The sequence below is a fragment of the Bubalus bubalis genome, chromosome X (assembly GCF_019923935.1).
Source record: "Bubalus bubalis isolate 160015118507 breed Murrah chromosome X, NDDB_SH_1, whole genome shotgun sequence".
Taxonomy (NCBI): domain Eukaryota; kingdom Metazoa; phylum Chordata; class Mammalia; order Artiodactyla; family Bovidae; genus Bubalus; species Bubalus bubalis.
Window position 1 is genome coordinate 47760458 of NC_059181.1, and position 16135 is coordinate 47776592.

General features: G+C 37.5%; 1 protein-coding gene across 1 annotated transcript in view; it reads left to right on the top strand.

Annotated features, from left to right (window-relative positions):
• The window catches only part of ZC3H12B (zinc finger CCCH-type containing 12B), a 668231-nt gene that overhangs the window by 609542 nt on the left and 42554 nt on the right, over positions 1–16135 (top strand). Inside the window, exon 3 of the mRNA XM_025277361.2 lies at positions 5822–6585. Within this exon, the coding sequence (XP_025133146.1) occupies positions 5978–6585 (608 nt within the window). The 5' untranslated portion in view covers positions 5822–5977. The remainder of the gene's footprint in view (positions 1–5821; positions 6586–16135) is intronic.

Consider the following 16135-nt stretch of genomic DNA (forward strand, 5'->3'; position numbering starts at 1 on the left):
TTGTTCTGTGAAGTAACTATCAATATCCTCAATTCATATATGAGGAAACTGAGGCTCGAGGTAAGTGAAACACCTTGACCAGGTTACAACTCAAACCTAAGGGGACAGATGATGTAGCTGAGAGAAGTTTAGAAATAAAATTGCCCCTTGACCCTAATCTATAAGTAATGTTATTTAAAATATTCTAGTTTCTCATGCAAATTGAGTTGATTTTATCCTTTTTACAGTATAATAAATACAATTACAATAGATAAAAGAGGGTACAGATACAATTCATGAGTATGCACACAACTTTTTCCTTAACTGAAGCACACATCTCTATTTGTGACCCTTATAACCAGCTTCAATTGCTTGAAAACACTTTTAGTGATTTTCCATTGTCTCCAGTAGATAGGGACCCTGATATTTTGCAAAAAAAAAAAAAAAAAAAAAAATGTGATGCTAGAGAAGTTGTCCTCTTCAGGAGTGGAGCTCAGCTTTAGTAAGAATGTATGTGTGTGTGTGTGTGTGTGTGTGTATGTGTGTGTGTGTGAATCAGTCATGTCCAACTCTTTGTAACCCCTGTAGCCCGCCAGGCTCTTCTGTCACAGAATTCTCCAGATAAGAATACTGGAGTGGGTTGCCATTCCCTTCTCCAGAGGATCTTCCCGATCCAGGGATGGAACCCAGATCTCCTGCATTGCAGGCAGATTCTTTACTGTCTGAGCCACCAGGGAAGCCCAACAAGAAGAATATGGTGTGATATTTGGAAATTTTACCTGACACCGACTTCCCTGTAGCTCAAACAGTAAAGAGGCAGTGCAGGAGACCCAAGCTCGATCCCTGGGTCAGGAAGATCCTCAGGAGAAGGGAATGGCAGTCCACTCCAGTATTCTTGATTGGAGAATTCCATTGACAGTGGAGCCTGGCAAGCTACAGTCCATGGGGTCGCAAAGAGTCAGATACGACTGAGCAACTGACACTACCTGACCTAAAAGAAGAAAGAGTTCTTTGAAGGATGTATATGTTTCTCTACCCTATTGAAATGCCATGTTTCCCTTCCTTCAAGTTTTTGTGATAAGCAGTTAAATTTGGCTATGACTTTTGTTGGAGAGGGGAGGAATTAAAGCACTATGACCATCACTGAAAATTTTGTGTCTAGAATTAGTAGAGAAATAGAGATTCTTAGGAGTCTCTGTACACACACAATGGATAGCACTTTGGATTTCTAGAAACTATATTTTTTTTACATAAGGTGGGTGCAAATATTTTTTATTGAAATATAGATGATGTGCAATATTATTAGTTCCAGGTTTACAACATAGTGATCTGATATCTAAATACATTACAAAATGATTACCCTAAAAAGTCTAGTAACCATTTGACACCATACAAAATTATTACAGTATTATTAGTTATATTCCTTATGCTGTATATTAGACTTATTTATTTTATTGTTGGAATAATAAATCCAATAAATAATAACAAATAATAAATCTTAATCCACTTCGCCTATTTCACCCAACCCCTCACTCCCACAACCCCACTCCAAGCAGCAACCATCAGTTTGTTCTCTGATCTATAATTCTGTTTCTGTTTGTTATGTTTATTCATTTGTTTTGTTTTTTAGATTCCACATGTAAGTGAAATTTACAGTATTTGTCTTTCTCTGTCTGTCTGACTTATTTCACTTAATACCCTCTAGGGAATTCCCTGGAGGTACAGTGGTTAGAATTCTGCGTTTTCACTGCCAAGGGCCCAGGTTTGATTCCTGGTTGGGGAACTAAGATCCCACAAGCTGCACTGCAAGGCAAAAACAAACAAAACGTAATACCTTCTAGGTCCATTCATGTTGTCTCAAAAGGCAAGATTTCTTTCTATTTTATAGCTGAATTATATTCCATTGTTTGTGTGTATGTACATTATATCTCCCAGATATTTTTATCCATTCATCTATTGATGGATACTTAAATTTATTTCATATCTTGGTTACTGTAAATAATGCTGCAATGAACACAGGGGTGCATATATCTTTCTGAGTTGGTGTTTTTGCTTACTTTATATCCATTAGTGGGAATACCGGTAGTTTTATTTTTAATTTTTTGAAGAACCTGCATGATATTTTCCATATTGCCTGTGACAATTTGCATCCACACCAATAGTGCAGGAGGGTTCCCTTTTCTCCACATCCTCATCAACACTTGTTATGTGTTGTCTGTTCAATGATAGCCATTCTGACAGGTGGGAAGTGATATTATTTTGATGCATTTCACTGATGATTAATGAAGTTAAGCATTTTTTCATGTCTCAGAGATTGGCCATCTGTATGTCTTCTTTGGAGAAATGTTTACTCAGGTCCTCTGATATTTAATCAGAAAGTTTGGGGGTTTTTTTGTTATTGAGTTTTATGAGTTAGTTATATATTGTGGATATAAGCCTTTATCAAACATATTATTTTCAAATATCTTATCCTATTTAGTAGGTTGCTTTCCTTTCATTGATAATTTCCTTCACTATGTAAGCACTTTTTAGTCTGATGTAGTCTCATTTGTTTTTTGTTTTTTTTTTTTTCTTTTGTTGCAGGATTGTAAGGACACACCAAAAAACTGTTGCTAAGACTGATGGCAAGAACATACTGCCTATGTTTTATTTTAGGTGTTCTATGGTTTCAGGTCTTACACTTTAATCTTTAATCAATTTTGAATTTATTTTTCTATGTAGTATAAGAATTTAGTCCAGTTTGATTCTTTTACATACAAGTATTCAATTTTTCCCAACACCATTTTAATTTATTTTTAATTGAAGTATAGTTGCTTTACCATGTTGTGTTGGTTTCTGCTACACAACAATGTGAATTAGCTATAAGTATACCTATATCTCCTCCCTCTTGAGCCTCCCTCTGCCTCGCCCCAATCCCAGCCCTCTAGGTCATCACAGGGCACTGAGCTGAGTTCCCTGTGCTATACAACTGCTTCTCACTTGCTAACTATTTTGCATTTGATATGGTATATATGTCAGTGCTGCCTTCTCAATTCATCCCACTCTCTCCTCCCCAACACCATTTATTGAAGAAGCTCTCTTTTCCCCATTGTATATTCTTGTCTCCTTTGTCATAAATTAATTGATCCTATATGCATTGGCTTATTTGGGGGCTCTATCCCATTGATTTGTGTGTCTTTTTGTACCAACTTATGTACTGGTTTAATTACTATAGCTTTGCAGTAAAGTTTTAAGTAAAGGAGTGTGATACCTCCAACTTTTTTTTTTTTTTTTCCTCAAAATTACTTTGACTATCCAGGGCCTTTCATGGTTCTATATAAACTTTAGAATTATTTGTTCTAGTCCTGTGAAAACTGCTATTGATGCTTTGATTGAGATTGCATTGAATCTGTAGATCACTTTGTGTAATACGGATGTCTTAACAATATTAATTCTTCTAATCCATGAACAAGGTATATCTTCTATTTGTTTGTGTATTCTTCAATTTCTTTTGTCAATGTCTTATCCTGTTCAGAGTACAGGCTTTTCACCACCCCAGTTAAATTTATTCCTAGGTATTTGATTCTGTTTGATGCAATTATAAGTGGGATTTAAAATTTTTCTTTCTGATAGACGGTTTTTATTGTATATAAAAACTACAGATTTCTGCATACTAATTTTGTATCCTGTAACGTTAATGGATTCATTTATCAGATATAATAGTTTTGTTTTTTTTTTTTTTTTTTGGTGGAGACTTTAGGGTTTCTGTATATAGCATCATGTCATCTGCAAGAAGTTTGACTTCTTTCTTTCTAATTTTGATTACTTTCATTTCTTTTTCTTGTATAATTGTTGTGATTAGAACTTTCAATACTCTGAGACTGAGAGTGAGCAATCTTATCTTGTTCCTGATCTTAGAGGAAGTGTTTTCTGAATTTCACAATTGAGTATATTGTTGGTTGTAGGGGCATATAAGGCCTTTATTATGTTTAGGTATGTTACTTCTATTCCCACTTTCTGGAGAGGTTTTATTGTAAACAGACGCTGCTGCTGCTGCTAAGCCGTTTCAGTCATGTCTGGCTCTGTGTGAACCCATAGACGGAAGCCAACCAGGCTCCCCCGTCCCTAGGATTCTCCAGGCAAAAACACTGGAGTGGGTTGCCATTTGCTTCTCCAATGCATGAAAGTGAAAACTGAAAGTGAAGTTGCTCACCTGTGTCCGACTCTTAGCGGCCCCGTGGACTGCAGCCTAACAGGCTTTGCCGTCCATGGGATTTTCCAGGCAAGAGTACTGGAGTGGGGTGCCATTGCCTTCTCTGAAACAGACGCTAAATTTTGTCAAAAGCTTTTTCTGAATCAATTGAAGTGACCATATGATTTTATTCAATTTGTTAATGTGGTGAATCACAATGATTTGCGGATATTGAAAGATCTTTGCATCCCTTTGAAAAATACTTTTGAATCATGGTATGTGAACCTTCTAACTTACTGTTGAATTTAGTTTGGTAATAATTTGTTAAGTGTTTTTGCATTTATGTTTATCAGTGATGTTTGAATGCAATTTTCTTTTTTAGATTATCTTTGTCTATTTTTTTTTTTTAATCAGGATAATACTGGCTTGAAAGCAGCATTGAAAGCATTTTCTCCTCTTCAATTTTTGAAATAGTCTGAGGAGAGGCAGTAGCTCTTTTTTAAATGTTTGGTAGAATTTATCTGTGAAGCCATCTGGTGTTAGACTTTTGTTTGTTGAAAAGTTTTAAATTACAGATTTAATTTCATTCCTGGCAATTGGTTTGTTTGTATTTTTATCTATTTCTTCCTGATAAGTCTTGGGAGACTGTATTTCTAAGAATTTATCCATTTCTTTTAGGTTGTCCATTTTTGGAGCATATATTTATTTATAGTAATTTTCTTGTTATTCTTTGTATTTATGTGTTTTCAGTTGTAAATTTTTCTTTTCATTTATGATTTTATTTATCTAGGCCTTCTCTCTTTTTGATGTGTCTGTTACTCACTCAGTTGTGTCCAACTCTTTGAGACCCCATGTACTCTAGCCCACCAGGCTCCTCTGTCCATGTGATTCTCTAGGCAAGAATACTGGAGTGGGTAGCCAGTCCCTTTTCCAGGGGACCTTCCTGACCCAGGGATTGAACCTGGATCTTCCACATTGTGGGCAGATTCTTTACTATCTGAGCCACTGGGGAAACTTTCTGTTTGATTAGTTCTGGCTAACGGTTTTTCAATTTTGTATATCTTTTCAAAGAACCAGCTCTTAACTTTCATTAATCTTTTCTATTGCTTTTTAGTCTATATTTCACTTATTTCTGCTTTTTAGTCTATATTTCACTTATTTCTGCTTTAATCTTTATTATTTATTTCCTTCTACTAATTGTGGGTTTTGTTTGTTTTTCTTTTTCTAGTTCCTTTAACTTAGATTTGTTTGTCTGATATTTTTCTTGTTTCCTGAGGTAGGCTTGAATCACTATAAACTTCCCTCTTAGAACTACTTTCCTGCAGCCCTATAGATTTCTGTGTCATTGTGTTAACATTTTTATCCCAAGATATATATATTTTTTAATTTTATCTTTGATTTCTTCAATGACCCATTGGTTGTTTAGTAGTATGCTGTTTAGACTCCACATGTTTTTTTTTTTTTTTCTTTTAGTTGTTTTCCTTATAGTTGATTTTATAGTCTCATACTGTTGTGATCTGAAAAGATATTTGATATTATTTTGAGTCCAATCATTTTAAGCAGAAAAATATATCAGACAGCCTGTAGTTTCTTAGGAAGAAAGCACCATATTCTAAAATAATTTTCCATAAGTTTACTAAACATGATTATGATATGTGTGTTTATTTGTAGGAACTGGTAACATCTAAACATAACAAACCAAACAGGCAAACTATTGTGCTACCACTGCCACCACATTTTATGCAAAGGAATGCCAATGTACATGAATTCCAAGCAAGTTAAAAAGAAAAAAAAGCTGATTAGACCTTAGATTGCCCATTGAACGGGATGACAGCCACCGCTGCAGTGGAAACACCAAAAATGAAGAAGAGTGCCTCCAAGGAAGAGAAGCAGCAGTCTAAGCAAGAGAATACAGAGCAGAGCAATGCTGATTCTGAAGAGTGGCTGGGCTGTGAGAGTGATCCTGAACAAATGAGCCTTAAAAAGAGCAACAATGACAATAGATGCCAACTGGGAGATGTTCAATTGAATAAAAAGGATATCCTTTCTAAGCCACACCGTCAGCTATGTAGATCACCCTGCCTAGATCATCCAAGCTTCTCCCAGAGCAGCATTCTACATGATGGGAAGCTTGACTTGGAAAAAGAATACCAAACCAAGATGGATTTTGCTTTAAAGTTGGGTTATGCAGAGGAACAGATTCAATCAGTGCTGAACAAGCTGGGTCCAGAATCGCTTATTAATGATGTATTGGCAGAGCTTGTCAGACTTGGGAACAAAGGTGATTTGGAAGGGCAAGTCAACTTGAATCTGTTAGGGCCTCGAGGGCCCAGCTCCAGAGAGATCACAAGCCCTGAGCTGTCTCTTGAAGATGAAATAGACAACAGTGACAATTTGAGGCCAGTTGTCATAGATGGAAGTAATGTGGCAATGAGGTAAGACTGGTATATTTTCTTTCTCTTTCTTTAAAACTGCCTTGACCTCATAGAAATTGGCTTCCTTTACAATATGGGAGGCCCTTAGTTGTCTGTGATTTGTGCTCCTCTTGATGGAAAGATGCTAAAATGATCCTGACTGGCCTTTTATATTGCCTTTGAAATCGTTGCCAGCTTGTTTTCAGGTGTTCTGAAAGCACCTTAGACATCGGTGATACTTCAGAGGAGATGTAACCAATCAGCATTTGTTCCTCTTGAGGTCCCCTCTCCCACCTCTACTTGGCTAAACAAATCATCCTGAAAATAGTGCTTTTATAATGTCACTTGGGGGCTTACTTGGGAGCTTTCAGTAATTCAAAATTTCCAAGCTTACCTCCAATTTGGATCCCTTTGCTTGACTTTGTGATTTGATCTTTCCTTTCTCCCACTTGTTTACATCTCTCATGCGTACTGCATTTATATTAATCTCTTTAACAAACTCCATGTAAATTGTGATGATTCCTACCCCCACTACATGGGTTTATGTCATTTTCCAGTCTATGAGTGATCACCTCCTTATTTCTATACCCTTCAAGTTGTATTACAACCTCAAGTACCATTATGACTTTTCTCATCCCAAATGATTGTCTCTGAGCTGAAGTAACATGGTAGACTGAATAATACTCCCCTAATGAAGTCCACATCCTAATCCTTAGAATCTGAGAATATATTTTCTTACATGATAAAAAGCAACTTTGCAAATATGATTAAGCTAATGACCTTGAGATGGGGAAAATTATCCTGTATTTTATGGTGGGCTCAATGTAACCTCAAGGGTCCTTATAAGAGGGAGGGAGGCAACAGGCTCAGAATGAATAGTAGGTGATTTGATGACAGAAATAAGAAGTTGGAGAGATGTAAGAAAGAGACCGTGAGCCAAGGAATGTGAGCAACCTCCATAAACTGAAGAAGTTAGGGAAGTATTCTTCTCTGCAGCTGTCAGAAAGAACACAGCTTTGCCAATATCTTGATTTTTCAGGCAAAAATACTGAAGTGTTCTCAATACTGGAGAGTATTCTTAACCCAGGGATCTTCTTGAAACAGGGAATGAACCTGCATCTCCTATGTCCCCTGCATTGCAGGCAGATTCTTTATCTCCTGAGCCAGTGAGTGAAAGTCGTTCAGTCGCATCTGACTCTTGGCGACCCCTGGAGTGGGTAGCCTTTCCCTTCTTCAGGGGATCTTCTCAACCCAGGAATTGAACTCAGGCCCCCCGCATTAGAGGCAGATTCTTTACCAGCTGAACCAGAAGGGAAGCACAAGAATACTGAAGTGGGTAGCCTATCCCTTCCCCAGGGGATCTTCCTGACCCAGGAATCAAACCGGGGTCTCCTGCATTGCAGGTGGATTCTTTACCAACTGAGCTATGGGTTCCCTGATACCACATACAAAAATTAAGAAAAAATTAATTAAATACCTAAATGTAAGACCATAAGCCATAAAATTTCTAAAGGAAAATATAGGCAGAACACTTTTTGACATAAATCATAGCAATATGCTTTTAAACCTGTCTCCTAAAGCAAAGGAAATAAAAGTTAAAGTAAACAAATGGCACGAAATTAAACCTAAAAGCTGTAGCATAACAAAGGAAACCTTTGACAAAATGAAAAGAAAACATACTGAATAGAGGAAAATATTTGCTAGTGATATGACTGTTAGGATTAATGTCCAAAATGCATAAACAGTGCATACAATTCAATATTAAAAAAAAAAGCCAAACAATTCAATTTAAAAATGAGCATAAATCTTGAATAGATATATTTCCAAAGAAGACATACAGATGGCCAATAGGCACATGAAAGGATGCTCAACATTGCTAATAATCAGGGAAAGGCAAATCAAAACTATGGTGAGACATCACCTCACACATGTCAGAATGGCTATTGTCAAATAGACCAAAAAAAATAACAAGTGTATTGGTGAAGATGTGGAGAAAAGAAAGCCTTACGGTACTGTTGATGGGAATGTAAAGTGGTATAGCCATTATAAAAAGAGCAAGGATATTTTTCAAGAGAGTAAAAATAGAACTATTATATGATCCAACTATTTCATTCCTGTGTATATATCTGAAGGGAAAAAAAACACTGATTTGGAAAATATATATATATACGCAGCCCAATGCTCACAGTAGCATTATTTACAATAGCCAAGATATGGAAGCAAACTTAATGTCCATAAGCTGATTACTTAGCCATAAAAAAGAATGAAAATTGACTATTTGCAACAGTATGGGTGAATCTAGAGTGTATTATGCTTAGTGAAAAAGTCAGACAGAGAAAGGCAAATACTGTATGCTATCACTTATATGTGGAATCTAAAAAATAAAATGGAATATAACAAAATGGAAACAGACTAAAGTATATAAAGAACACACTAGTGGTTACTACTGGGAAGAAAGATGGAGGATAGGCCAAATAGGGTTAAGATATTGAGAGGTAACTTAGATGAAGGCTCTTATGACAGATTTGTTTTATTTTTTTATTTTTTTAATTTTATTTTATTTTTAAACTTTAAAATGTTGTATTAGTATTGCCAAATATCTAAATGAATCCGCCACAGGTATACATGTGTTCTCCATCCTGAACCCTCCTCCCTCCTCCCTCCCCATACCATCCCTCTGGGTCATCCCAGTGCACCAGCCCCAAGCATCCAGTATCATGCATCGAACCTGGACTGGCAACTCGTTTCATACATGATATTTTACATGTTTCAATGCCATTCTCCCAAATCTTCCCACCCTCTCCCTCTCCCACAGAGTCCATAAGACTGTTCTATACATCAGTGTCTCTTTTGCTGTCTCGTACACAGGGTTATTGTTACCATCTTTCTAAATTACATATATATGCGTTAGTATACTGTATTGGTGTTTTTCTTTCTGGCTTACTTCACTCTGTATAATAGGCTCCAGTTTCATCCACCTCATTAGAACTGATTCAAATGTATTCTTTTTAATGGCTGAGTAATACTCCATTGTGTATATGTACCACAGCTTTCTTATCCATTCATCTGCTGAGGGACATCTAGGTTGCTTCCATGTCCTGGCTATTATAAACAGTGCTGCGATGAACATTGGGGTGCTGGTTTATTTCCTTTTACCAGATGATGCAAATCAGCTAGAACACAAGTTTTCTTTTTGTTTCAGTTGTCAAGAAACCCAGAAAGCATGTAATGCATGACTACAGCAACAGAAAGTCAAGGAAGACTTTTAGTTCCTCCTTTTATGTATGGTGGGCTTCCCTGGTGGCTCAGAGGTTAAAGCGTCTGCCTTCAATGCAGGAGACCTGGGTTTGATCCCTGGGTCGGGAAAATCCCCTGGAGAAGGAAATGGCAACCCACTCCAGTATTCTTGCCTGGAGAATCCCATGGACGGAGGAGCCTGGTGGGCTGTAGTCCACGGGGTCGCGAAGAGTCAGACACGACTGAACAACTTCACTTCACTTCAGTGCTATGTATAAAATAAATAACACACAAGGATATATTTTACATCACAGAAAAATATAGTCAATATTTTATATAAAAAAAATCTTTGCTGATGTTCAGTCACTAAGTCATGTCCAACTCTTTGCAACCCCACGGACTGCAGCACAGCAGGCTTCCCTGTCCTTCACTATCTCCTGGAACTGGCTCAAATTTATATTCATTGAGTCACTGATGCTATCTATTAGTGGCTATGTTGCACACCTGAAACTACTATAGTATTGTAAATCAATTGTACTTTAATAAAAATAAAAAATATAATACTTGAAGAAAGGATTCTGTAAATGTATTCCCTGCTATTAGAATTTATGTCGTGTTCTTAATGACACTAATGGCCACATACTATATTGTAGGAGCATTGGAGTCAGATTTTAATACAGCCATTTATAACTTGTGTGGCCTTGGGTAGTTATTCAATCTCTGAACTCAATCTATGCTCATCTGCAGGCTAAATCAGAATATACAAAGTACTTGGCACAGAATAGATTAAAAATATTAGTTTCATTTTATTTATTTGAAGTCAGAAAATGTAAGATCTCACTTTGTACATATTATCTATAACAAGTGTTCCCAAGTCATTTAACCTTGCTGAACTCTAGTTTTCTCATCTGTAAAATACAGCTTTTATGAAGATTATACAGAACTGTATATTAAAATGTACTTTCAGATAGCCTGCTAAGCAATTCCTGCTAAATATTCCATGTATGGCTCAAAACACTTGCCCCCATCCCCAAAGATGTGGAAACATCCAGTACTGTGCTATGTGCTCTGGGAAAAAAATAGGGACACATAAAACAAGGTCCAGCCCTCAAAGACAATGGGATAATCAAATGAAAAACCTGATAGTATAAGATGCTCTGATTGTTTATGGTGCTAGAGAATGCTTTAATTTCATTTTCTTACATATATCTGTCCAGTTTTCCCAGCATCACTTATTGAAGAGACTGTCTTTTCTCCATTGCATATCCCTGCCTCCTTTATTGCAGATTAATTGACCATAAGGTATGGGGATTTTTTTCTGGGCTCTTTATTCTGTCTCATTAAGCCATGTGCCTGTTTTGGAACCAGTAACATACTCTTTTGATTACTGCAGTTTTGTAGCATATTCTGAAGCCAGAGCACATGACTACTCAGCTTTGTTCATTCTCAAGTTCTTTGGCTATTTGAGGTATTTTTTGTTCATACAAAATTTAAAATTGTTTTTTTCTGTGAAAAATTCCTTTGGTGTATTGTTAGGAACTGCATTGAAACTGTAGATTACATTAGGTATTACAGTCACTTTAACAATATTAATTCTTAGTGAGAAATAGATTTAAGGGACTAGATCTGATAGAGTGCCTGAGGAACTATGGAAAGAGGTTTGTGACACTGTACAGGAGACAGGAATCAAGACCATCCCCAAGAAAAAGAAATGCAAAAAAGCAAAATGGCTGCCTGAGGAGGCCTTACAAATAGCTGTGAAAAGAAGGAAAGTGAAAAGCAAAGGAGAAAAGGAAAGATATACTCATCTGAATGCAGAGTTCTGAAGAAGAGCAAGGAGACATAAGAAAGCCTTCCTCAGTGATCAATGCAAAGAAATGGAGGAAAACAACAGAATGAGAAAGACTAGAGATCTCTTCAAGAAAATTAGAGATACCAAGGGAACATTTCATGAAAAGATGGACTCAAAAAAGGACAGAAATGGTAGGGACCTAACAGAAGCAGAAGATATTAAGAAGAGGTGGCAAGAATACACAGAAGAACTGTACAAGAAAAATCTTCACAACACAGATAATTATGATGCTGTGATCACTCACACTCATCTAGAGCCAGACATCCTGGAATGGGAAGTCAAGTGGGCCGTAGGAAGCATCACTATGAACAAAGCTAGTGGAGCTAGTGGAATTCCAGTTGAGCTATTTCAAATCTAAAAGATGATGCTGTGAAAGTGCTGCATTCAATATGTCAGCAAATTTGAAAAATTCAGCAGTGACCACATGACTGGAAAAGGTCTTTTTTTCATTCCAATCCCAAACAAAAGTCAATGCCAAAGAATGCTCAAACTACCACACAATTGCACTCATCTCACATGCTAGTAAAGTAATGCTCAAAATTCTCCAAGCCAGGCTTCAGCAATACATGAACTGTGAACTTCTAGATGTTCAAGCTGGTTTTAGGAAAGGCAGAGGAACCAGAGATCAAATTGCCAACATCCGCTGGATCATCAAAAAAGCAAAGAGAGTTCCAGGAAAACATATATTTCTGCTTTATTGACTATGTCAAAGCCTTTGACTGTGTGGATCACAAGAAACTGTGGAAAATTATGAAAGAGATAGGAATACCAGACCACCTGACCTGCCTCTTGAGAAACCTATATATATGCACGTCAGGAAGCAACAGTTAGAACTGGACATGGAACAATAGACTGGTTCCAAATAGGAAAAGGAATACATCAAGGCTGTATATTGTCACCCTGCTTATTGAACTTATATGCAGAGTACATCATGAGAAATGCTGGGCTGGAGGAAGCATAAGCTGGAACTAAGATTGCTGGGAGAAATATCAATAACCTCAGATATGCAGATGACACCACCCTTATGGCAGAAAGTGAAGAAGAACTAAAGAGCCTCTTGATGAAAGTGAAAGAAGAGCGTGAAAAAAGTTGGCTTAAAGCTCAGCATTCAGAAAACGAAGATCATGTCATCTGGTCCCATCACTTCATGGCAAATAGATGGGAAACAGTGGAAACAGTGGCTGACTTTATTTTTCTGGGCTCCAAAATCACTGTAGATGGTGATTGCAGCCATGAAATTAAAAGACACTTACTCGTTGGAAAGAAAGTTATGAGCAACCTAAGCAGCATATTAAAAAGCAGAGACAATACTTTGCCAACAAAAGTCCGTCTAGTCAAGGCAATGGTTTTTCCAATGGTGATGTATGGATTTCAGAGTTGGACTATGAATAAACCTAAGTGCCAAAGAATTGATGCTTTTGAAGTGTTGTGTTGGAGAAAACTCTTGAGAGTCCCTTGGACTGCAAGGAGATACAACCAATCCATCCTAAAGGAAATCAGTCTTGGGTGTTAATTGGAAAGACTGATGTTGAAGCTGAAGCTCCAACTCTTTGGTGACCTGATGTGAAGAGCTGACTCATTGGAAAAGACCCTGATGCTGAGAAAGATTGAGGGCAGGAGGAGAAGGGGATGACAGAGGATGAGATGGTTGGATGGCATCACCGACTCGATGGACGTGAGTCTGAGTGAACTCCGGGAGTTGGGGATGGACAGGGAGGCCTGGCGTGCTGCGGATCATGGGGTCACAAAGATTCGGACACGACTGAGTGACTGAACTGAACTGAACTGAATTCAAAAACAGGGTGTATCTTTCAATCTGTTTGTGTTTTCCTCAATTTCTTTCATCATCTTATAGTTTTCTGAGCACATGGCATTTACCTTCTTAGGTAGCTTTCAGTTCAGTCGCTCAGTAGTGTCCAAATCTTTGTGACCCCATAATCCGCAGCACGCCAGGCCTCCCTGTCTATCACCAACCCCGGGAGTCCACCCACACCCCTGTCCATTGAGTTGGTGATGCTATCCAACCATCTCATCCTCTGTCATTCCCTTCTCGTCCTGCCCTCAATCTTTCCCAGCATCAGGGTCTTTTCAAATGAGTAATCTCTTCGCATCAGGTGGCCAAAGTATTGGAGTTTCAACTTCAACATCAATTCTTCCAATGAACACCCAGGACTGATCTCCTTTAGGACAGATTGGTTGAATCTCTTTGCAGTCCAAGGGACTCTCAAGAGTCTTCTCCAACACCACAGCTCAAAAGCATCAATTCGTCAGCACTCAGCTTTCTTCCTAGTCCAACTCTCACATTCATACATGACCACTGGAAAAACCATAGCCTTGACTAGATGAACCTTTGTTGGCAAAGTAATGTCTCTGCTTTTGAATATGTTATCTAGGTTGGTCATAACTTTCCTTACAAGGAGTAAGTATCTTTTAATTTCATGGCTGCAGTCCCCATCTGCAGTGATTTAGGAGCCCAGAAAAATAAATTCTGACCCTGTTTACACTGTTTCCCCATCTATTTCCCATGAAATGATGGGACTGGATGCCGTGATCTTCGTTTTCTGAATGTTGAGCTTTAAGCCAACTTTTTCACTCTCCACTTTCACTTTCATCAAGAGGCTCTTTAGTTCTTCTTCACTTTCTGCCATAAGGGTGGTGTCATCTGCATATCTGAGGTTATTGATATTTCTCCCGGCAATCTTGGTTCTAGTTTGTGCTTCCTCCAGCCCAGCGTTTCTCATGATGTACTCTGCATATAAGTTCAATAAGCAGTGTGACAATATACAGCCTTGACATACTCCTTTTCCTATTTGGAAGCAGTCTGTTTTTCCATGTCCAGTTCTAACTGTTGCTTCCTGACCTGCATAGAGGTTTCTCAAGAGGCAGGTCAGGTGGTCTGGTATTCCTATCTCTTTCAGAATTTTCCACAGTTTCTTGTGATCCACACAGTCAAAGGCTTTGGCATAGTCAATAAAGCAGAAATAGATGTTTTTCTGGAACTCTCTTGCTTTTTTTGATGATCCAGCGGATGTTGGCAATTTGATCTCTGGTTCCTCTGCCTTTCCTAAAACCAGCTTGAACATCTAGAAGTTCACAGCTCACATATTGCTGAAGCCTGGCTTGGAGAATTTTGAGCATTACTTTACTAGCATGTGAGATGAGTGCAATTGTGTGGTAGTTTGAGCATTCTTTGGCATTGACTTTTGTTTGGGATTGGAATGAAAAAAGACCTTTTTCAGTCATGTGGTCACTGCTGAATTTTTCAAATTTGCTGACATATTGAATGCAGCACTTTCACAGCATCATCTTTTAGATTTGAAATAGCTCAACTGGAATTCCACTAGCTCCACTAGCTTTGTTCATAGTGATGCTTCCTACGGCCCACTTGACTTCCCATTCCAGGATGTCTGGCTCTAGATGAGTGTGAGTGATCACAGCATCATGATTATCTGGGTCGTGAAGAACTATCTTGTACAGTTCTTTTGTGTATTCCTGCCACCTCTTCTTAATATCTTCTGCTTCTGTTAGGTCCCTACCATTTCTGTCCTTTTTTGAGCCCATCTTTACATAAAATGTTTCCTTGGTATCTCTAATTTTCTTGAAGAGATCTCTAGTGTTTCCCATTGTATTATTTTCCTCTATTTCTTTGCATTGATCACTGAAGAAGGCTTTCTTAACTCTCCTTGCTATTCTTTGGAACTCTGCAATCAAATGGGTATATATTTCCTTTTCTCCTTTGTTTTTTGCTTCTCTTCTTTTCACAGCTGTTTGTAAGGCCTCCTCAGGCAGCCATTTTGCCTTTTTGCATTTCTTTTTCTTGGGGATGGTCTTGATCCCTGTCTCCTGTACAATGTCAAAAGCCTCCAGCCTTAGTTCTTCAGGCACTCTGTCTATCAAATCTGGTCCCCTTAAATCTATTTCTCACTTCCACTGTATAGTTATAAGGGATTTGATCTAGGTCATACTTGGTAGCTTTATTTGGTAGATCTAGGTAGCTTTATCCCTAACTATTTTGTTATTTTTGATGAGATGGTTAGTGAGATTGTTTCCTTAATTTCACTTTCTGAAAGGTCATTGTTAGTGTATAGAAATTCCACAGATTTTTTATATTAATTTTTGTATCCTGTAACATGACTGAATATATTTATTAGTTCTAGTTTTTTTTTTTTTTCCTGGGGAATTTAATGTTTTGTTTATGTAGTATCTTTTGATTTAGAGTATTAATCCATTGACATTTAAAGTGATTAAATGTAGGTATGTACTTATTGCCATGTTGTTACTTGTTTTCTGTTTATTTCTATAGTTCTTCTCTACTCCTGTCTTCTTCTTGTAGTTTGATGATGTTTTAGTGGTATCCTTGTGTTCCTTTCTAGATTTTTGTGTATCTATTGTAAGTTTTTGCTTTGAGGTTACCATGGGGTTCGTATATATTGACCTGTAACTATATGTACTTGCTTTTATACATAATTTTATTTGTAATAT